We start from the raw sequence: 24,796 nt of genomic DNA on the forward strand, positions 1-24,796 counted from the left end.
TATATTCATACAAAAGTTTTTATTGAGCTCCCACTGTATCCCAGGTACTGTGCTCAGGGGACTGTGGTGATCAGCAGAGTCATGACCCCTGCCTTGCAGAACTTGGAGTCTAAGGGTGGGAATAAAGTGTAGGAGGCTCTACATATGTGGCATTTGTTAGCATAGGGCAAGGCAAACCGTCTGGAGGACATGAGACTTAACTGAACTGGGAAGGTCTGACCAGATGGATGAGGTGTGATTATTCAGTGTGGAGGAAAGAGCATTATGCGTATATTGGAGGAGAGCCTGGAACATGCTTAGAACCAGAAGTTCTGTGTGGAATTCTATGTGTACCTGGAACACAGGAGACACTTTTTTTTCATTTGTTCATTCATTCCTTCATTCCTTTTGTTCATTCATTCAATACATATTCCAGGTATGCTACGTGATGAGCAAAACAGATAACGTCCTTACCCCCCTGGAATTTACAGTGTAGTGATGGAATCAGTCAATAAACATGTAAACCAAACATTTCAGTAAAAATTGTGATAAATAGTATGAAGGAAGCAAACAGGGTCCTTTGATAGAGGCTATCGAGCAATCCAAAAATAGGCAGGTTGGGGCCTTCTCTACGGAGGCGGATTTAAGCTGAGATACGAAGGATGGTGAGGAGAAACCAAGTGAAGGGTAGGGAGAGTGGAGAGGTCAGCACATGCTAAGATCCCCCTGCAGGAAATGGCTCATCACATTTGAGGACCTGCAGGATGGGAGCAGCGTGAGACCAGGGGATCGAGTCCTAAGAGGATGTCAGAAAGGTGGGCAGGGGCCAGACCACAGAGAACCTTGGGCACCATGGTGAGGAATTTTGATTTTAGTCTATGTGTAGTAAAACAAACAAACAAACAAACAAAAATAACTGGAGGATCTTATACAGGAGGGATATTATCTGATTTCTAATTTTAAAAAATCATCCTGTTGTCTGTGCAGAGAAGGGATTGGAGGAAATTGAAGTGGAATGTCTTGGACCATAGGAGGCCATAGCAATTATCTGGGTGAGAGATAACGGTGCCTTAAATTAGGACGGGGGCAGCTGAGGCAGGCACAAGGGAAGATATTTGAGATATATCTTGAAAGCAAAATTGACAGAAATTTCCAAAGGACTGGATATGGGGGTGAGGGCAAGGAAGGAATTAAAGACCACTGTCAGGTATCTGGCTTAAGCAGCTGTGTGTTAGGGTAGTTCCACTTACTGATGTGGATAAAATTGAGAGAGGAACAGTTAAAAGGAGAAAATTAAGAGTTTCGATTCAGAGCCATTAAGTTTGCCATGCCTGACAGGCACCTAGTGGAGATATAAAACGGGGCAGTTGGATAAACAAAACAGGATTTCTGAGCAGTGGTCCAGGTTGAAGATCTAAATCTAGGAGGCATTAGAATAGGTGGTATGTGAAACCCAGGAAATGGGTATCACCTTCTTAAGAGTGAGAAAAGCAAAAAAAGAAAGGCAAGACTACACCCTGAGGAATTCTAGTTTTCAGACACATCAAAGAGAACTGGCCACAGAGGTGGGAAGGGGGCAAGGAAGTGTGGTGCGAGGAAAGATTTCAAGAAGGAGCAATGGTTAACAGAGGGGAATTAAGACCAAGCTGGAAAACTTTGCACTGGATTTAGCAACATGGAGGTCACTAGAGACTCAGCACTTTCAAGGTCAAATTTTAAATACGTTTCATGATGTCATTCCCATGTAACTGAATGGGAGTAGCTCCAGGTTATATAATTAGTGACAATCAGTCTTGAATATAAGCTGAGCCTATTAATTAGGATGACCCACTGGAAATAATCAGTGTTGGGCCTTCGGACCTAGCCTGGGATGGGTAGCTAATTAATTATTTTGTGATCTAAATTGCTGAGGTGGCCACATTCTATGGTCAAGCATTTGACTCACAGGTTACATGTTCAAGTCTAGGTTTTAGGCCATTTGAGGCCTTTTGCCCAAAATGCCACCCTATCTAAAAAGGCAGATGGAAAGCATCTCACTAGTCCCCAGCCCTCCACAGCACAGGCATTCAATATGTTTTTGATGAAGATGGAGAGGTTTAATGCGCATGTCTGGGGTTGAGATGGTTAGAGAGAAGAAACTAACATGTATGTCAGGCTGATGCTTGGGGCTTTCCATGCTTTGCATATGTAATCTCACTCCATATTCAAAACAGTCTCACAAGTTATTATTATCTCTGTTTTTTAGCTATAAATAGCAGAAACTGGATTTAAATACATGGAAAGCCCTTTCTGTTACATCAGTGCTTCTTCAACTGTGTTAAATAGTCTTACAGATATTACATGAAAGAAAAAAATGACCTATAGTCACAAATTGGGTAAATGCTCTGTTAAGTAAATTAAAATGCAGAACTTTTCAGAGCCTTAATGTGTTGTTGGGCATTTTAAATCTCCAAGAGCAGTATGTTGTATACAATTTATCCAAATGTATTTGACCAGGTAACTTTACTTCTTTTCCTCCTCACCTCTGGTGCATATCTCAGGAACTAGTACTCCACAGAGCATACTTTGAGAACCCTGCACATAGCACTATATTCCCTTGTGGTGATTCTACAGATGAAAAACTTAATAGCCAGACAGTTAAAGAAACTTGCTCATAGTGGCACAGCAAGGTAGATGCCAGCTGAAGACTAGAATCAAAGACTCCTGAATCTTACTGCTCTACATTAACTCTCTCCCTGCTTGAGTAAATTTTCAGTAGCTGGAAGATGCTTTCAAACTATTTGCCAAGATTTACTAGGCCACAGATTTATTAAATGTTCCTGAAGTAATTGAAAAATTGATGCGGTTCTTTTGGAAAGCCATTTGGCCGTATGTGTCATAAGCTTTGAAACCATTTGTATCCTTCAACCCAGCCATCCTATTCTACAGGAAGTATCTTCAGTAAGTAACTTAGAATACAGAAAAACTGGGTGCTCAGTACTCTAATTGTTTAATGTTAGTGGAATGGAACAATGTGCAGTCATCATAAAAAGTTTACATTTCTCTGATAATATTAAATGGAAAAATAAAGATATAAAAATGTAATAGTATGACCTCAACTATGTTATAAAAATTAAGAATGAAAGGAAATATAACAAAGTATTAATGGTGGTGGAATGTGGGGCAATTTTTTTCTTTTATAATCTTTTCGATGTTCTCTTTAGGAGAATGTATGACTTTTATAATCAACAAAAAATAAACTACCTTAAAAAATGCATTGGAACGATAAGAGAAGATGCCCGTCATACGGATATTGGCTAAAAGGTTGGAGCCCTGTAATGACTTAATGAATGGTCCTTGTGTACCTTCTGTAGCCTTGCTTCAGTGATAGCATGACTGTGTGTTCCTCTGTCTAGACATCACGTCACAAAGCTTTTAAAACTACAGCAACACAGCGCTGCTCTAAGCTTTTGCTTCCATCTATTAACACTGTTTCCTTCCATTTTGACACCATAATGCAGTCTCTATGGGCTTACAATGATATTATCTTGACAATTCTACAGTGAGACGCAGAACTAACACTAGAGTCATTTTCTGCTCCCAAACCTCCTCCCTGTAACTTCTCTCCCACGTTTTAGTGATCAGAACTCTTGTTTTTCTCCGTGTTTCTATGCTTCACACTTTTATTATTAGGACAATCTATCAGAAAAATGACATATGGACCAAACCTTGAGCCATCTGAATGTCTAGACACCAGGATAATTTAATTAGATTCTAACTGGAAATTAGGTTCAAATAAATTTCTAAACAATGTCATTCTATTTCCCATACATTGGTTTCATTCCTTCTATCCTCTTTTTATCCTTTCTTCCTTCCTTCGTTCCTTCCTTCCTCCCTTCCTTCCTTCCCCCCTCTCCCTCCCTCACTTTCTCCCTCCTTTTCTCCCTTATTTTCTTTCCTCTCCTAAATATTTACTGACCACCTTCCTTGGGTCTGGCACCATGATAAGTGCCAGGAGTTCAGTAGCAAACATATGAACAGTACAAGTACCTGCCTCCATAGAGATTATGATCTGGTGGAGAAGGCAGAAATTATACAAACATTATAAGTATGAAAATTAAGTGTTGAGAAGAAGATGTGCAGAGATTGACAAATCATATGAAGGGAGATATCTATCAGTCTGGGTGCTGAGAAATGTTTTCCTAAGGAACCGATGTTTATGATGAGACTGAAAAATACCTAGGAGTCGCCCAGGAGAAAGGTAGTTGGATTCTTTCACGATTGGGTTTTACAGGTAGTTGTGATCAAGGGAACAGTGGGGTCCAGGAATTCAGGACATAATTAAAATTTTAAAATGATGGATCATGAAATCAAAACTGATTATAAAGGAAAATGAAGATAGGAGAGGTCTTACTGATAGAGAGAAAGCTTAGGTGTCAATGGAGGCCACAATGAGGTCCAAGAAAAGTGCATGGGAATCCTTGAGCATATAGATATAGAAGGAGATGAGGCTGTGGAGCCCCAGATAACTATTTGCAGGTGACTCATGAATTAGTGATTTGGAGGAGAAGCTGTTTCAGACAGTAAGAAAGTCCAGGATGAAAACATGGAAGATAATAGAGTGAAGAAAAGGGTCATTGGAGAGGAAGAAAAGGAGCAACTGAGAGTGCAGAGCATTGGATGGTTCATTTGTAGGGATGCTGAGGTCTCCCAGCATGATGAGAGGAACTGGAGTAGAGAGGAAGATGGTGAGCTGAGCACTGAAGTTTTTTTGAAGGGATAATAGGGCTGGCGCTCTATACTAGCATCATTTTATAGATCAGATTTTCTCAAAGTGTGGTCTACAGACTCCAGGGAGTCCCCAAGATCTTTTCAGGGTGATGCCTGAGTGTTCAAAACAATTTTACAATAATACTAAGACATTATTCGCTCTTTTCACTGTGTTTATGTTTGCACTGACAGTGTAAAAGTAATGGTGGACCAGTCCCTCCCATCAGGAAACTTGCACAAGCCTCTTAGATAGCCTCATCCACCAGAGGGCAGGCAGCAGAAGCAAGAACTCCAATCCTGCAGCCTGTAGAACAAAAGCCACATTCACAGAAAGATAGACAAGAAGAAAAGGCAGAGGGCTATGTACCAGATGAAGGAACAAGATAAAACCCCAGAAAACAACTAAATGAAGTGGAGACAGGCAACCTTCCAGGAAAAGAATTCAGAATAATGATAGTGAAGATGATCCAGGACCTTGGAAAATGAATGGAGGCAAAGATCGAGAAGATGCAAGAAATGTTTAACAAAGACCTAGAAGAACTAAAGTACAAACAAACAGAGATGAACAATACAATAACTGAAATGAAAACTACACTAGAAGGAAACAATAGCAGAATAACTGAGGCAGAAGAACGGATAAGTGACCTGGAAGACAGAATGGTGGAATTCACTGCCACAGAACAGAATAAAGAAAAAAGAATGAAAAGAAATGAAGACAGCCTAAGAGACCCCTGGGACAACATTAAACGCAACAACATTCACATTATAGGGGTCCCAGAAGAAGAAGAGAGAGAGAAAGGACCCAAGAAAATATTTGAAGAGATTATAGTCGAAAACTTCCCTAACACGGGAAAGGAAATAGCCACTCAAGTTCAGGAAGCGCAGTGAGTCCCATAGACGATAAACCCAAGGAGAAACACGCCAAGACATATAGTAATCAAATTGGCAAAAATTAAAGACAAAAATTATTGAAAGCAGCAAGGGAAAACTGACAAATAACATAAAAGGGAGCTCCCATAAGGTTAAGAGCTGATTTCTCAGCAGAAACTCTACAAGCCAGAAGGGAGTGGCATGATATACTTAAAGTGATGAAAGAGAAGAACCTACAACTAAGATTACTCTACCCAGCAAGGATCTCAGATTCGATGGAGAAATCAAAAGCCTTACAGACAAGCAAAAGCTAAGAGAATTCAGCACTACCAAACCAGCTCTACAACAAATGCTGAAGAAACTTCTCTAAGTGGGAAACACAAGAGAAGAAAAGGACCTAAAAAAAAAAACCCAAAACAATTAAGAAAATGGTCATAGGAACAAACATATCGATAATTACCTTCAACGTGAATGGATTAAATGCTCCAACCAAAAGACACAGGCTTGCTGAATGGCTACAAAAACAAGACCCATATATATGCTGTCTACAAGAGACCCACTTCAGACTTAGGGACACAACAGACTGAAAGTGAGGGGATGGAAAAAGATATTCCATGCAAATGGAAATCAAAAGAAAGCTGCAGCAGCAATACTCATATCAGATAAAATAGACTTTAAAATAAAGAATGTTACAAGAGACAAGGAAAGACACTACATAATGATCAAGGGATCCAAGAAGAAGATATAACAATTATAAATATATATGCACCCAACATAGGAGCACCTCAATACATAAGGCAATTGCTAACAGCTATAAAAGAGGAAATCGACAGTAACACAATAATAGTCGGGGACTTTAACACCTCACTTACACCAATGGACAGATCATCCAAAATGAAAATAAATAAGGAAACAGAAGCTTTAAATGACACAATAGACCAGATAGATTTAACTGATAATTATAGGACATTCCATCCAAAAACAACAGATTACACATTCTTCTCAAGTGCGCACAGAATATTCTCCAGGAGAGATCATATCTTGGGTCACAAATCAAGCCTCAGTAAATTTAAGAAAATTGAAATCATATCAAGCATCTTTTCTGACCACAACGCTATGAGATTAGAAACGAATTACAGGGAAAAAAATGTAAAAAACACAAACACATGGAGGCTAAACAATACGTTACTAAATAACCAAGATATCAGTGAAGAAATCAAAGAGGAAATCAAAAAATACCTAGAGACAAATGACAATGAAAACACGATGCTCCAAAACCTATGGGATGCAGGAAAAGCAGTTCTAAGAGGGAAGTTTATAGCTATACAAGCCTACCTCAAGAAACAAGAAAAATCTCAAATAAACAATCTAACCTTACACTTAAAGGAACTAGAGAAAGAAGAACAAACAAAACCCAAAGTTAGTAGAAGGAAAGAAATCATAAAGATCAGAGCAGAAATAAATGAAATAGAAACAAAGGAAACAATAGCAAAGATCAATAAAACTAAAAGCTGGTTCTTTGAGAAGATAAACAAAATTGATAAACCACTAGCCAGACTCATCAAGGAAAAGAGGGAGAGAAGTCAAATCAATGAAATTAGAAATGAAAAAGGAGAAGTTACAACAGACACCATAGAAATACAAAGCATCCTAAGAGACTACTACAAGCAACTCTATGCCAATAAAATGGACAACCTGGAAGAAATGGACAAATTCTTAGAAAGGTATAACCTTCCAAGACTGAACCAGGAAGAAACAGAAAATATGAACAGACCAATTACAAGTAATGAAATTGAAACTGTGATTAAAAATCTTCCAACAAACAAAAGTCCAGGACCAGATGGCTTCACAGGTGAATTCTATCAAACATTTACAGAAGAACTAACACCCATCCTTCTCAAACTCTTCCAAAAAATTGCAGAGGAAGGAACACTCCCAAACTCATTCTACAAGGCCACCAGCACCCTGATACCAAAAGCAGACAAAGGTACTACAAAAAAAGAAAATTACAGACCAATATCACTGATGAATATAGATGCAAAATTCCTCAACAAAATACTAGCAAACAGAATCCAACAATACATTAAAAGGGTCATACACCATGATCAAGTGGGATTTATCCTAGGGATGCAAGGATTCTTCAATATATGCAAATCAATCAATGTGATACACCATATTAACAAACTGAAGAATAAAAACCATATGATCATGTCAATAGATGCAGAAAAAGCTTTTGACAAAATTCAACACCTATTTATGATAAAAACCCTCCAGAAAGTGGGCATAGAGGGAACCTACCTCAACATAATAAAGGCCATATATGACAAACCCACAGCAAACATCATTCTCAGTGGTGAAAAACTGAAAGCATTTCCTCTAAGATCAGGAACAAGACAAGGATGTCCACTCTCACCACTACTACTAAACATAGTTTTGGAAGTCCTAGCCATGGCAATCAGAGAAGGAAAAGAAATAAAAGGAATACAAATTGGAAAAGAAGAAGTAAAACTGTCACTGTTTGCAGATGACATGATACTATACATAGAGAATCCTAAAGACGCCACCAGAAAACTACTAGTGCTAATCAATGAATATGGTAAAGTTGCAGGATACAAAATTAAGGCACAGAAATCTCTTGCATTCCTATACACTAATGATGAAAAATCTGAAAGAGAAATTAAGGAAACACTCCCATTTACCACTGCAACGAAAAGAATAAAATACCTAGGAATAAACCTACCTTGGGAGACAAAAGACCTGTATGCAGAAAACTATAAGACAGTGATGAAAGACATTAAAGATGAAACGAACAGATGGAGAGATATACTGTGTTCTTGGATTGGAATAATCAATATTGTGAAAATGACTATACTACTCAAAGCAATCTAAAGATTCAGTGCAATCCCTATGAAATTACCAATGGCATGTTTTACGGAACTAGAACAAAAAAATCTTAAAATTTGTATGGAGACACAAAAGACCCCTAATAGCTAAAGCAGTCTTGAGGGGAAAAAAACGGAGCTGGAGGAATCAGACTCTCTGACTTCAGACTATACTACAAAACTACAGTAATTAAGACAGTATGGTACTGGCACAAAAACAGAAACATAGATCAATGGAACAAGATAGAAAGCCCAGAGATAAACCCACGCACCTATGGTCAACTAATCTATGACAAAGGAGGCAAGGATATACAATGGAGAAAAGAAAGTCTCTTCAATAAGTGTTGCTGGGAAAACTGGACAGCTACATGTAAAAGAATGAAATTAGAACACTCCCTAACACCATACAAAAAAATACACTCAAAATGGGTTAGAGACCTACATTTAAGACCGGACACTCTAAAACTCTTAGAGGAAAATATAGGAAGAACACTCTTTGACATAAATCACAGCAAGATCTTTTTTCATCCACCTCCTAATGGAAATAGAAACAAAAAACCATAAATGGGACCTAATGAAACTTCAAAGCTTTTGCACAGCAAAGGAAACCATAAACAAGACGAAAAGACATCCCTCAGAATGGGAGAAAATATTTGCAAACGAATCGACGGACAAAGGATTAATCTCCTAAATATATAAACAGCTCATGCATCTCAATACTAAAAAAACAAACAACCCAATTCAATAATGGGTAGAAGACCTAAATAGACATTTTCCAAAGAAGACATACAGATGGCCAAGAGGCACATGAAAAGCTGCTCAACATCATTAATTATTAGAGAAATGCAAATCAAAACTACAATGAGGTATCACCTCACACCGGTTAAAATGGGCATCATCAGAAAATCTACAAACAACAAATGCTGGAGAGGGTGTGGAGAAAAGGGAACCCTCTTGCACTGTTGGTGGGAATGTAAATTGATACAGCTACTCTGGAGAACAGTATGGAGGTTCCTTAAAAAACTAAAAATAGAATTAACATATGATCCAGCAATCCTACCACTGGGCATATACCCAGAGAAAACCATAATTCAAAAAGAAACATGCACCCCAATGTTCATTGCAGCACTATTTACAGTAGCTAGGTCATGGAAGCAACCTAAATGCCCATCGACAGATGAATGGATAAAGAAGTTGTGGTACATATATACAATGGAATATTACTCAGTCATAAAAAGGAACGAAATTGGGTCATTTGTTGAGACGTGGATGGATCTAGAGACTGTCATACAGAGTGAAGTAAGTCAAAAAGAGAAAAACAAATATCATATATTAATACATATATGTGGAACCTAGAAGATGGCACAGATGAACTGGTTTTCACGGCAGAAATAGAGACACAGATGTAGAGAACAAACGTATGGACACCAAGGGGGTAAAGCAGCGGGGGCAGGGGGTGGAGATGTGATGAATTGGGAGATTGGGATTGACATGTATACACTGATGTGTATAAAATGGATGACTAATAAGAACCTGCTGTATAAAAAAATAAATTAAATAAAATTCAAAAACTAAAAAGAAAAAAAAAAAGTAATGGTGGCTAAAACTACTGTAACCTTGATGCAAATCAAGGCATTGACACCAAACTCACAGGAAAGAAATTGTTTCACTTAGAAAAGTCCTGAAAATAGTTTAAATTGTTAATTTTATTAAAACCCAATCTTTGAATACATGTTACTTAAATATTATTTGTGGCAAAATGGAAAAGATGCATAAAGAACTTCTACTGTACCTAAGTATGAGGGTACGGTACATGTTTTTTCTTGAGAAAAAACAATTGTTTGAGTTGTAAGTCAGTGTTGATGCCTTTTTCCTGGAACACTGTTTTTACTTGACAGATTAACTGCCAAACAAACTATGGTTATTCAGGCTAAGATACTTGGCAGACACTGTCTCAAAAATGAGCAGAGGGCCTATTACTTCCAGGAAAACAAACGGCATTATTTGTTACCAATGACAAAATTTGGGCTTTCAAATGAAAATTAAAATTTTGGAAAACATATTCACTACCATGAACTTGAGATCACTGGTAATATTAATAAATTTGACTTATTAATATGTTATAGTGAAATGTGTGAGTATTTTTAAGATATGTACACTCAGAGAACCATTGTTTTGTAAATTTCCAATGTCTGATGTTATAAAAATCATGTATGGGTACCAGATACATTTAAAGGATACATAGATCAATGGGTTTTAATGTAACAGGGTATAAAAAATTCACTGATAGGATTTCAGGTTCCAAGTGCAATTAACATTTAAGAAATGACTGCTTTTCAAGATTTGGTGTAGCGTCAAAGAACATCCAAAATTATCTGAGAAGACTATTATAACACTCCTCAACTACATAATTTTTTTCAACTACATAACTGTATGAGGCTGGAGTTTCTTCATAGATTTCAACCAAAGCAACATAAAGCAACGTACTGAATGAAGAAGCAGAAATGAGAATCTAGCTGCTTTCTACTAAACCAGACATCAAAAGAGATTTGCAAAAACATAAAACAGTAACACTCTTTTCAATAATTATGTTTCTTGGAAATGGATTTTTAAATAAACATATATGGTAACATGTAATGGTTTTGTTGTAATTTTAAATGGATAAATAAATATTTCGAAATTTCTCAGTTTTGATGTTTGGATTCTGTGACTGTCGATCGACCCAGTCCCGTTAAACAAAAGCTCTTCAGAGTCCTCAATAGTTTGTTAGAGTATAAAATGTTCCTGGGACCAAAGTCTGAGAACCAGTGATAAAGGTGAACATCACTTTCCTGATGATCCTAGAGCTTCCTGTTTGGGGTTTCAGCATAGGGGGCATCATTCATCGCGTGCAGCAGTTCACAGCATAATTAGCATGAGTTCTGAAGTACTACAGCATCATCCCTGCATACAGTAGAGGCACAATAGATTTTTATTCTTCATTTCTTTTTTTTTTTTTTTTTTGCGGTACGCGGGCCTCTCACTGTTGTGGCCTCTCCCATTGCGGAGCACAGGCTCTGGACGCGCAGGCTCAGCGTCCGTGGCTCATGGGCCCAGCCGGATCTTCCCGGACCGGGGCACGAACCCGTGTCCCCTGCATCGGCAGGCGGACTCTCAACCACTGAGCCACCAGGGAAGCCCTATTCTTCATTTCTTAAAACTGGAAATGATCGGAGGGAAAACGTGCACAACTCTTTTGCTGTTGTTGCTTAAATTTTACATCTCAAAATTGATGCAGGGAAAGGAAAAGAGTTCTGAAGATGGAAACTGGTGATGGTTGCACAACAATATGAATGTACTTAATGCCACTGAACTGTAAGCCTCAAAATGGTTACGGTAAAATGTAAATTTTATGTTACATGTATTTTGCCACAATAAAATATTGGGGAAGAAAAGAGCATTAGGCCATCTAACTTTTGTTTTAAAAACAGCACATGCAATTCTTAAGAAGGAAGATAGAATCATTCTAGTATTAGAAGTACCCTTACAGCCCAGTGTTCCAAGTAAAAATAACTGCATTTATGGACGTTCCTCTCCTTTCCCTGCTCCATCCCCACTCCCACTTCCAGATAACTTTAAGGCTAAGGGAATATATATTGTGATATTGCTTCATGTTCTACAGCTACAGGTACCAAGATGCCCAAATCAAGGGGTAACCTTTATAAATTAAAAAATTAAGCATCCATAAAAAAAGAAAATCCTTCCATCTGTGACAACGTTAATGAACCTGGAGGACATTATGCTAAGTGAAATAAGCCAGACAGGAAAAGACAATACTGCATGATCTCACTTATATGTGGAATCTAAAAAAGTCTAACTCATAAAGCCAGATAGTAGAATAGTGGTTACAAGGGGCTTGCGGGGTCAGGAACATGGGGAGAGGCTGGTCATAGGATATAAACTTTCTGTCATAAGCTGAAAAAGTTCTGGGGTTCTGATGCACAGCACAGTGACTATAGTTAGTAATAGTGTATTGTACACTTGGAATTTGCTAGGAGAGTAGATCTGAAGTGTTTTTACCACACACACAAAAAAAAAAAGAAAGAAAAAAAAGGCAACTATGGGAGGTGATGGATGTGTTTCCCTTGGTTGTGATAATCATGTCACAAAGTATATGTATGTCAAACCATCACGTTGGTCATCCTAAATATACCATACGATTGTTGTCAATTATGCCTCAATAGAGCTGGAGAAAAATTCAGCACCTGTTTTCATATTATTAAGATACTGTCATGTTAAAAGACATTTTTGAATGTATAATTACAAAAATTAAAATGATCATGATAAAAAGTTTAAAAATTGAAGCAAGGGGTCTCTTCTCTCTTTAGGAGAGTCAGTCGGGCTGTTCAGAGTTCTACTCCCACAGCTGTTTCCTGCCAGCTGGGCAACTGGGGAGAGTGGACAGATTGCTTTCCATGCCAGGAGAAAAAGGTGAGACATTTATGACCAATTTTGGAGCATTTAACATTTAAATTGTGTACTAGGCATTCAAATGGAGATAAACAGTCACGTCTATAAATCTAGAGGCCTGGGGAGAAAAGGGTATTCAGAAGCCATATGCATGTGGCTGGTGGAACTTATTTCTGCCTCTTCTGATTTTGTTTGTAAGGCATTTGGATGAGGTTGCAAAAGATGTGTATGTTACGGCTTAGATGCAGAAAAGTGGCACTCCGGACATGGGCACACTGATCCCCACTGGCCACTCTGGGTCCTGGCCTATGTATTACCTTCCAATGAGGGTCATCTGGAGGGACCAATTGCTTAGGAACAAAATGCCAAGCTGTCCATGACCTATGAGGAACTGAGATAAACCAAAGCGTGTCACACAGGGTGTTCCTGAGGATTTCACTTTCATGCACTGAAAAGGCTGACATGCCCAATGAACAGATGTGTATCTATCTTGCCCATCTAAGTGGTTTTAATTGGTCCAAGATGATCGCTAAACTCAGTGGCATAAGGGGGATGTTGAGAGCACTTGGCTCTGTCAGGGAGGAGTATTACAATTCTGTCTTTGTTCGGAATCACTGGCTCATGGTGACAATAGAAAGAAGAATAACTTCTATTCTGTTTTCTTAGTATTTTATCTTTTTTTTTTTTTTTTTTTTTGGAGTATGCGGGCCTCTCACTGCTGTGGCCTCTCCCGTTGCGGAGCACAGGCTCTGGACGCGCAGGCTCAGCGGCCATGGCTCATGGGCCCAGCCGCTCCACGGCATGTGGGATCTTCCCGGACCGGGGCACGAACCCGTGTCCCCTGCATCGGCAGGCAGACTCTCAACCACTGCACCACCAGGGAAGCCCTGCTTTCTTAGTATTTTAAAATCTCTGCAGACGACACATGCCTTCACTGGATGCACCCAGGGTGGGTGCAGCCCAGACGTGGTACACCACTGCCGAACCTTGTCTATTAGCCTATTGCTGTCAAGCCTGTTTTTTAGCTTCGATTCTGCAGCTTAGATTCTGGCTTGCACCTTATTTGCTGTGTTACTCTGGACATAATTTTTTACCTTCTCTGTGCCTCTGATTCCTAATCTATAAATGGGAGTAGAAACAGTACTTACACCATAGAGCTATTGAGAGCGTTAAATGAGTAATGCATGCAAAGTGCTTTTCATGGCATCTGGCACAAAGTAAGTGTTCAATAAATGTGAGCTGTTTCTATACTTCCTATCTGTGCCCTCCTCTCCAACCCCACTCCCACTGCCTTGAATCAAGCCCTGCTCTTCTCTCACTGATAGTCCTCCTGCCTCCAGACCCCCTCCTCAGTTAAATGCAAAAGTGCCCTGTGGGGCTTCCCTGGTGGTGCGGTGGTTGGGAGTCCGCCAGCCGATGCAGGGGACATGGGTTCGTGCCCCGGTCCGGGAAGATCCCACATGCCGCAGAGCGGCTGGGTACGTGAGCCATGGCCGCTGAGCCTGCGCGTCGGAGCCTGTGTTCCGCAATGGGAGAGGCCACAACAGTGAGAGGCCTGTGTACCGCAAAAAAAAAAAAAAAAAAGTGCCCTGTGAAGTTTTGATGACACTGGCAGAACACCATTTGGAGCTCGTTTATTCAACTTTGAAGGCTAAAATTTATGATTTTGCCTCTCCCATCTCTAGGATATGCCAAAGAATCTTAGACGTCCCAGTTTAAAAATATCTGGCCCCCAATTCTCATTCTGCTTTGACATCCTGGATTCGTTTTCTGAGCCTGCTGTAACAAATGCCAAAAACTGGTTGGCTCAGAACAACAGAAATGTATCCTCTCAGAGTTCTGCAATCAAGGTGTCAGCTCGGCCAGGCTCTCTCTGGAAGCTCTAGGGGAGAAGCCGTTCTTGGCTCCTTCCAGCTTTTGGTGGCTGCCTTGCTCCAATCTCTGCTCCTGTCTGCATCCCCCCTTCCCTTCTCTGTGTCTCCTTTATGTGTCTATGTGAAATCTCCCTCTGCTTTCCTCTTATAAGGACACTGTGATGGCATTTAGGGTCCTCCTGGATAAGCCAGAGTAATTTCTCCAAATTAATGATGTCTGCAAAGATCCTTTTTCCAAATAAGATAACATTTACAACTTTCAAGAATTAGGACTTAATTTCTTTGCATGGCCTTTAGTCAACCTATTATACATTTAAACAGCATCCTAAAGCTACGTTTTTCCCTTGTGCTGCAGTTTAGATAGCAGAGAGCACAGGTGAATGACTTACAGTTTAAATCAACGTTTATTACTTTCTTAGGGACTCAAAAAGACATGTGTCTTTAAAGTAATCCTTAAAATAATTAAATTCTGTTAATTTTTTAACTGAAAGGCCATCTGAGTTTCTTTCTATTAATATTTTTCTTCCTCTCAAAATCACGCAATCAATGACGTGCACTTCTGGAAAGAAACATTTTCTACTAGCTAGAAAAGAAAATTATGTCTTAATGATACCAACCACGGGTAATGGCATGGAGAGGTCCCTAGGGACGTATCCTTACCAACCTTTCTGCAATACAATGTCTTCCTTATTTGATAACAACCTAGAAAATAAGGAGCGGGTGGGAATGAACCTCATGTCTGCACCATCATTCCAAGTACAGAAACCACAGGAAGGATGATAATGACAATATATAGTCGCCATTATTAAATAATTTCTGTATACCAAGGACTGTGCTAATGCTTTAAATAAATCATCTTCTTATTTGACTTCCACAGCCAACAGTAGGTGACAGACACCACTCAATCCCTTTGCTTAGTTTGCCCAGTAAGAATGTGGCAGAGCCTCGATTTAAAACTCGGTCTGTCTGATTCCAAAATGCCCGTGAACCTGAGCTATATGCCTCTCCTGCCTCTCCCGGAGCTATATGGAGAGTAGTAAGTGATATTAGAGGTCACCTAATCCAATTCCCACTCAGTCATAATCCTTCCAGAGTAGCCCAACAGCTGGCTACGAGGATGATGACGACGTTGATAACTATTATTACTAAGCGCATACCAGAACCACGCAGAATGCTGATGTCTTTACCTGTGTTATCACTAATCTTCAGAACACTCTCATCTCTCTCATCTTACAGATGAGAAAACCGAGGGTCAGAGACGTTAAGTAATTTACCCAGTGACACATATACCGTAAGTGGCAGAACTGAAATTCTAACCCAGCTTAAAATGGGATCATTAATAGTACTTAACCCCCTAGACTTGTGAGGATTAACTGACATAAAGAATGTAAAGGGTTTGGGCCATAATAAGCACTCAATAACTGGTAGCTACCATCACCATCATCACCATGATGGTAACTTCAGGTCTTATAACTGATGAATGTTTTCAAGGTTGAGAAAGAGAATTGGCTATACATTTGTATGATGAGCTCTCTTTTATTTACTGCATTGTAGGGCAAGAGAGTGGGTAGAAAATGAAAATATCCTCCTATTCCCACACTGATCACTAATTATAATCTCTTCTCACCTAGTTTACAAATCTTTTATTGCTGTTATTAACTAAAAGTCAGGGAAGGTAAATGGGCAGGTTGGATCCTCACTTCTTTTTGCTACCTCTGCCTCTTTGCTAAGAGGCAGTTAAGTAGGCAGAAGTGGGCAGGAGGAAAGGGAGGGGAAGCTTCACACTCAGCCCTGGAAGCATCTGGAAAAGGCTGCACTGATAATGATGTGGAAACCACTTCCATTTATTGAGCACCAGTGATATGCCAGGCCCAGGGCTAGGTGTGTCCTCAGACCTTCTCTCACTTAGTTCTCACAAAACCCTTTTGAGGTAAGGTCCCATCATACCCATTTTACATACTAGACAGTGGTCGCTCAGAAAAGATAAGTGACTTGCTCATGGGCAGTTGGTCAGTGAATCCAGGATTTGGCCCTAAATTGGTCTAATCTCATGCCTGTGCTCTTTCAACTATAGGACACAGGTGAAGGAATCATAAGTAATTGTGATTAGTGAGGTCAACGAAGCCACCTCATTTTATAGATTTGGAAAGTGAGGCAGAAAGTGCCAGGCTCTGATAACTTTACCCAGCAAGTAATAAATAGATTCAGGTCAGGAACTCAATTCGCTTACTTCTCAAATCATTGCCTTCCTATTTACTTATTAACAGTTTTGAAGCTAGGGCCTATGGGCTAAGAGACGGCAGAAAATATGGTGCTGACTGACACTCCGTGTGAAGCTCTTCATACAGCATGTTTTATATTGTTATATTTTTTATCTCCTCAACCATCTCTAAGCTTCTTAAAGACAGGGATGGAACTTCAATTTCTTGGAATATCTTACTGTTCAGCTTCTTCCTGATACTCTAGTATCTAACACTGTACACCCTAGAGAAGACAGTGTCATAAAAACATTGAGCCCAAGACTGGTATGCATTTTTTATTCTTTCGCTCCTTCTTTCAGTAAGTATTTATTCATCTGCAGTCAGAGCTGGACACAGGGTCTCAGATGATGTCTTCAGAGCTCTTTTTGTCTCTCTAATTGTTGGATGGGCTCTTTCTATAATAGGCAAGATGACCACTTGATACCCACAATTCCCAGCAACTTCAGCTAAAAAGAAACTATCTTTTCCAATAGTTCTGAAAGAAACTTCCCAGAGATGACTATGATTGCCCTAAGGTTGAGTCATGAACCAATCATTGCAACTTGGCAGATGACTGGTACTCTGGTTGCCCTGCCTCGTTCACATCCACACGTCCTGTGACTGAGGGGGTGACGTCACCCCCACCTGAACCATACGAGACATGCCACAAGGAAAGAGGAAATGCCATGACCAGAAGAAATTCTTCAAAGGAAAAGTGATAAACATCTTTTTAAAGGTGACTACCATGTAACTGACCATAGATCAAGTGCCAAGTATATGAAGCCAAATAAGACGTGGCCTCCCTTTGCTGACCCTAACCTTATGTGCAAATTGTTCCCAAACTAGTGAGAAACGTAAACAAAGAAGTGGACAATCAATCACAACCTTATATGACAAGTGCTAGGAGAGAGGGTACATAGGGAACTGAGAATATATTACTTAGTTAGGGAAGTCTGTTCCCGTGGAGGTAAACCGTGAGTCTTGAAAGATGAATAGGTACTAACTGGCTTCAGAAGGGGGAGACAGAGGTTGTTTCTAGCAAGTAGGAAGACCCTAGAAATAACTAGTCCAAACCTCTCATTTGATGTTTGGAGGTCCTACTCAATATTCCAGCTGGTGACAGTGCCACCTCTGGTTGAACACCGCCATTTATGATCACTCATCCCCGCAAAAGACAGCTTTGCAGGCAGCTCTCAATCATTAGACAGTCATTCCTTATGTTAAGCTGAGACCTGCCTGCACCAATCTCAGTTGATTGATAGACAATGAATGTGTCTGGTTCCAAATCTGATTTAGTACAGATACCGGAGCCTCCTGCAGCCTAACAAGTTCGGGGGAACCATCTGCAGTGGGACTGTCTGGGACCAAGCCAGCTGTCACAGTCCCACAGCTTGTGTGAAGCAAGCACAGTGTGGACAGGATTTCCAGTGTAAGGAGACAGGTGAGTAGCATCTCAGAAGGATAACAGCTGTGCCTGTCAAACTTAATATGCAAAACAGTTCTCCAGGAGCTTGTTAGAATGCAGGCTCTTGAGCCCTTCCCCTAGAAGTTGTCGTTCTGGGGTTTGGGATGGGACCCAGGAAGCTGAATTTTAAGCCAAGTCAGCAGCCCAAGTAAATTTGAGGCAACTTTGCTGGAACACCCGTTGAGTTGGAAAAGGTACAATTCACTCATCCATCCATTCATTGAGTAAATGCTGATTGGATACGTATGATGGCCAGACAATGTGCTACCTGCTGGTGATGCAGAGGTGAAAAGTCCTTGTGCCTGATCTCAGAGTACTCCTAGTCTCTTTGGGAGACAGACCTATAAGGAATCAATGACAGTGTCCTGTGATAGCCAGTGTAATGGGTGTATGTACAGGGTCCAATGTACGGAGTCTGGCAGGGGGTGCCTAAATCTGCTTTGGGCAGTCAGGGCAGGATTCAAAATGGTACTTGAGCTGAGACTTAGAAAATGAAAAAGAGTTTGCTAGGAGACAGAATGTGCAAAAACGCAGAGATTTAGGGACTCACAACGAGCCCAGAATAAGTGCTTTGGGAAGAGAGGCAGGGGATGGGCCAGGTAGGTTACCGGGGGCCAGACAGTGACATTTGGAAGCAGAGGAATGGGGAGATCCGGAAGGATGCAGAGCAAGGGATGACATGGCCAGACTGGAATTTTAGAAAGATCCCTGGGGCTGCAATGTGGAGACTGAATTAGAAAGAGCAGGCCTGGGGCAGGGTCTGAGCTGGGGGGCTACAGGTGAGAGACATGGGGGCTGGAGGGAGGGCAGAGGCAGTGAGGATGGAAGGAGGATGGAACAGGACTGGGAGGAGCGAAGGGCTATTTCAGGGGTGGAACAGACATGGTGACTATGGATGCAGGTCATGAGGGAGGGGGAGGAGTCCCGGACACTCTAGAAGCATCCACGGCCTCTCCTCAGGTCGCTGCCTGAAACGCCACCTGGTGTGTAATGGAGAAAATGACTGCCTGGATGGCTCTGATGAGGACAACTGTGAAGACATCAGGGTCTTGGAAGATGACTGCAGCCAGTATGACCCGATTCCAGGATCAGAGAGGGTGGCCTCGGGGTGAGTCGCTGCCGGCTGGCTGTCGGGAGCAGGGCACGATTTCTCTCCAATCATGAGTATTAGTTTCAGGGAAAGAAGAGGGTCTTTGGGGGGAATCTCTCTGGAGTGTATCCTGTGAGGCCGTCCTCACCATCCCTCTAAGTGGCTTGGTCCATCTGGGCTGCTCTAACAAAATACCACACACTGGGTGGCTTATCTACAACAGAAATGTATTTCTCACAGTTCTGAGGCTGGTAGTCTGAGATCAGGGTGTTAGCCTGGTCAGGTGAGGGTGTTCTTTCAGGCCGCAGACTTCTCGTTGTGCCCTCACACGGTGGAAGGGGCTAGGGAGCTCTATGGGGTCTCCTTGATAAGAGCACTGATGTCATTCACGAGGGCTCCACTCTCATGACCTAAGCGCCTCCCAAAGGTCTCCCTCCAAATACCACCACATGAGGGGTTAGAGTTTCAACATATGAATTTTACAGGACATAGCTCATGTTTTCCCCTTTATGTCTCTGCCCAAGGGTCCTCCTTTCACCCTTTCCCACTCTACTGCTCATTCCTCCTGCCCCAGTTCCATTTCCAAGGCCCTTTTAAGAGGCTACACCTTCCATGAAGGCTTCCAATATCCCCAAAAGACAGCACTTCTCTGGCCCAAGTGCACTTTCCAGTAGCCCTGTTCTTACTCTGCTTTGCACAGTGGTTGCTGATATAACCAAGGCTTTAGGGTGAGATGGGGTGGGGCTTGAATCTCCACTTTGCCATTGCTGGCTTATAACTCTCAGGCCAGTTTCTTTATCTGTTGAGATTCAATCAGCCTCAATTCTAACTTTACTTCACTGTGCACCTTATGTTCATGTTTAGTCCCTTGCACACATAATACTCTTTTCTTCTCACTTCATAAAGTTAGTTCCTTCTTTCTGAAATGTCCTTCCCTGTATTCCTAACTGGTTAACTTTTTGCCTAGTGTTGTGCCCTGAACTGTATCCCCCTAAAACTTGTATGTTGAAGCCCTAACCCCCAATATGGTCGTATTTAGAGATAGGGCCTTTACAGAGGTAATTAAGGTCAAATGAGCTCATAAGGGTGGGGCCCTAATCCAATAGGACTGGTGTCCTTGTAAGAAGAAGAAGAGACACCAGAGAGCTCTCTCTCACCTCTCACCATGTGCACAGAGAAGGGGCCATGTGACACTATGGCGAGAAGGTGGCCATCTGCAACCCGGGAAGAGAGGCCTCACCAAAACCAACCCTGATGGCACCTTTCTCTTAGACTTCTAGCCTCCAGGACTGAGAGAACATAAATGTCTATTCTTCGAGTCATCCAGACTTGGGTATTGTATTGGGTATGGTACTTTGCTATGACAGCCCAGCTAAGACACCTAGGCATCACTTCCTCTAGCTGGTCTTTTTTGACACCCCCTCCCCTCCTCTCAACACTGTCTAGGCTGGCTTAGTCCCCTCCTACTGTTCCCAGCGTCCCTGTGTGTCCTACTCTCCCAGGATTTATCCAACAGGGCAGAGACATCTGTTCCCCAGGCTAAGGGGTCCTCATCATTTTCTGCTTCTCCAGCATCCAGCACAGGGCCACACTCATAGTGACACATGGTATTGTTAGTTCCCTGACACTTTGCTTTGAGCCTTGTCCCCTGACTTGAGTATAAACTCTTTGAGGGCCGAGGTTGCTCTGATTCATCTTTTTCATCTCCTCAGCCCTTATGTCAGAGCTTTCCCCATAACAGCCTCTCACTGAGTATTGATTGCAGTGAAACAAATCAATATGACCAACTGGACCTTTACAGATGAGGAAACAGAGAGAGACAGTACTCATCACCCAGTGACCCAGCCACATGGCAGCCCACTCTGGGTCAGGTGTGGGTGCTGTAAAATGCAGCTCTCATTCATTGAGGTTTAATTACGTTCAGATCACAGCCCACAAGGCCCAAAGTATTTACTATCTGGCCCTTTGTAAAAAATAAAATAAGATTTTAAATTAAAAAAAATAAAATAAGATTTCCTACAAGGTAGGACAGAATCCTGTAAATGCATGTAGACACACACGTATGAAAAGATGATCAAATTCCTGTTTCTTTTAGACCAATAATATTAGTTTTCTTGGACTGCCATAACAAAGTGCCACAAACTAAGTGGCTTAATCAATAGAAATTTATTTTCTCAGGAGGCTAGAAGTCTCAGAATCAGGTCTCAGCAGGATTGCTTTTTCTGAGGCCTCTCTCCTTGGCTTGTGAATGGCCGTCTTCTCCCTTTGTCGTCACATGGTCTTCCCGCTGTACATGGCTGTGTCCTAACTTCCTCTTCTTAGAAGGATACAAGTCCTACTGGATTAGGGCCCTCCCTAATAACTTCATTTTAACTTAATTACCTCTTTAAGCATCCTATCACCAAAACACAGTCAAATTCTGAGGTTTTGGGAGTTAGGACTTCAACATACAAATATTGGGAGAACATATTTCAGCCTCTAACACCAATAAAAGGGGATTCTTGTTGATTTTGAAAGTGACTGTGGGATAAACAGACTACAAGCATGAAATATTGAGGTTTTGACTTGAAAAACAATTCCCTCATAATTGACAAAAATATCACAGACCATGACCCTGCTCTCATATGATTCAATCAGGAGATTTCAAAGGTACTTGCTGATCCGTGTGCTTTGCCACACCTAACACTGAAACCAGTAGAATGGGCCCAGCTCCACTCCCAGCAGCTGACATTATGGTGGTTTCTTCATTCATCTCAAGATCTCAGAGGCCTTTCCTGATATCTTATTTTTTCTAATTTAGGCATTTCCCAGTTTTTAATTTTTATTTATTGTTACAGAAGTAATGCCTATTTGAGGTAAAAACTGAAATTCTTCCTTCACTATCCCTCACCTGCTCCCACCCACTCACCCTCTCTCTCTTCCCTCCCTAGAGCTGACCCCTGTTACATGATTTCGCAATCATGTAAAAATGCATTGACAACATACACTGTATGGAAGGTATGCCTATCAGGTGTATTGTGCATTACAGACATAAGTGTATTTTACATAAATGTGATCAGACTACATATTGTCCATAACTTGCTTTTTTCACTTAATAATATATTTTGAAGATTTTCCTCCCATATCTTCTATTGTCTTTTTCTAGGCAGCATAGTGTTCCTTAACAGGGGTCAGCAGACTATGGCCTGAACACTAAATTCAGCCTGCTGTCTATTTTTAAATAAAGTTTTATTGAAACACAGGCTTCTGCCCTACAGTGGAAGAGTTCAGTAGTTGCAACAGAAACCTACGTAGCCTACAAGGCCTAAAGTATTTACTATCTGGCCCTTTGTAAAAAATAAAATAAGATTTCCCAATTCTCCTATAGTATAACTATATAATTTATTTAACTACCTCCTATTGAAAGATAGATTGTTTTCCATTTTTCTCTTATAGACAGTGCTGCAATGAACATTCTTACATACATAATTTTATACCCATGTGTGAATATTTCTAAATTCCGAAAAGTAGAATGTCTTTCTGTATTTTCACTGGGGCTTCTGCAATCACATTTTTAAAATATACATAGGATTTACTTACGGTTAGAGGTTACATTACAATCTTAGGGCTTATTGTTCTTTAGAGTTTTTCTTTGGCCCATTAGAGGGCCTGTATTCATCAGCTACAGGCAGAAACATGTTCCACAGGGGGAAAGATAGAAACTGCAGGGTAAAGACTAAGAACCCAGATTGTAGTGCCCAAAAAAATCTAGGAAAAAAATCCAGCTATGACTATAGGCAAGGTACTTAATTTTTCTGAGCTTCAATTTTTGCATTTGCAAAATTGTCATGAGGTTGAAAGTTAATGTATGCTAAATGTCTGGTGTAGTGTGTATTCAATTCATCAAGGCTATTATTACATCACTTCCACTAATGTGAAGAAAGAGATGGGGAAAGGAAGAGAAGAAGGAAGTGAACTTACACTGAATTTCTACTATATGCCAGGTGCTCTACAATTATCCATTTATTCCTTTGAAGTAGGTTTTATTCACAGTTTTTCCCCTGCTCATCTGCCTTTGTGCCCTTTCACAGAGGACATAAATGAACATGACAAATGCCATGCCAGAGGCGATCACTGAATGCCATGGGAACACAGAGGAAGGACAATCGTCTGTCCAGGATAATCAAAGAAGGCAATACAGAGGACGCAACATTTGAGTTGGGTCTTAAAGGCTGAGTAGGAGTTTGAGAGGCAAAGACATGCAATCATTTTATTATCCACAACATATGAGGCTTAGATTGTTAGGTCTTATAACTCTTAGCCAACTTTCAATGATTTGTTCGGTTAACTTTCTCTTTGTATGAGATTAAAGCAGATTTTCACCTGTTTCACATGATTTTTACCTAAATATGGTTAAGCCATCCATGACCTAAAACAGAGAACTTGGGCAGATAGATTTGAAATAGCCCAGAGAGGAAAGTATGGGAAATATTTCTGGAAAGGTATTGGGCTAGGGGAAAAGAAGTATTACTATCAACTGTACTTCTGTTTTATTCTGATACTCTCATTTAGACTTCACAAAACCCAGGAGAGGTAGTTTTACTATGTCTGTGTTTCAAATGAGGAAAATGAGCTTCAGGAAGTTTCTAGAATGTGTCCAAAGTCACACAGCTAGTAAATGACAGAGCTGGAAATTAAGCAGGCGTCTCCCTGACCTCCACACTGTGCCTCCTCCACGCCAAGGCCTTTCTGAGGATTAGATCCTCAGCTTACCACTATGAACTACACCCAATATTTCAAACCTATTTTTTAGCAGCAAAACCTTTTCTGAAATCATACTAACAAAAACAACAGCGACATTTATTTAACACTTCATATATGCTAAGTACTGTTACTTGTTTTAACTCATTGTTTAACTCTGTGAGGGCAGTAGTATTAGCTGCTTTTTACAAATGATTAAACTGAGGCACAGAGAGGTTAAATGATCTGCCCGAGGTCACACAGCTAGATGTGGCAGAGATAGGAAACGGGTCCAGACTGTCTGGTTCCTGTGCTTGGACTCTTGATAATCATGCATATTCTTCTTCAATTTACTCAACAAATATTTAGAGGTGCCTCCCATGTGGGAGCACTGTTATAGATGCTGAACGGAGTTGTCTGGCTGATCTGGTCTAAGGGAACCTGGGGGCCCAGGCCCAGTCCACTCAGTCTCCCATTGT

The 24,796-nt window shown here is 40.7% G+C and overlaps 1 protein-coding gene across 2 annotated transcripts in view; it reads left to right on the forward strand.

Annotated features, from left to right (window-relative positions):
• C8A (complement C8 alpha chain) overlaps positions 1 to 24,796 on the forward strand; it is a 65,409-nt gene that overhangs the window by 6,103 nt on the left and 34,510 nt on the right. The window contains exons 2-4 of one of the 2 annotated variants that reach the window (XM_067726311.1): positions 12,848 to 12,950; positions 18,340 to 18,484; positions 19,469 to 19,616. In XM_067726311.1, coding sequence (XP_067582412.1) covers positions 12,848 to 12,950; positions 18,340 to 18,484; positions 19,469 to 19,616 — 396 coding nt within the window. Of the gene's footprint in view, positions 1 to 12,847; positions 12,951 to 17,689; positions 17,780 to 18,339; positions 18,485 to 19,468; positions 19,617 to 24,796 lie in introns of those variants that run through there. The other variant, XM_067726312.1, reaches the window with a different exon arrangement.

The sequence above is a fragment of the Pseudorca crassidens genome, chromosome 2, assembly GCF_039906515.1.
Source record: "Pseudorca crassidens isolate mPseCra1 chromosome 2, mPseCra1.hap1, whole genome shotgun sequence".
Taxonomy (NCBI): domain Eukaryota; kingdom Metazoa; phylum Chordata; class Mammalia; order Artiodactyla; family Delphinidae; genus Pseudorca; species Pseudorca crassidens.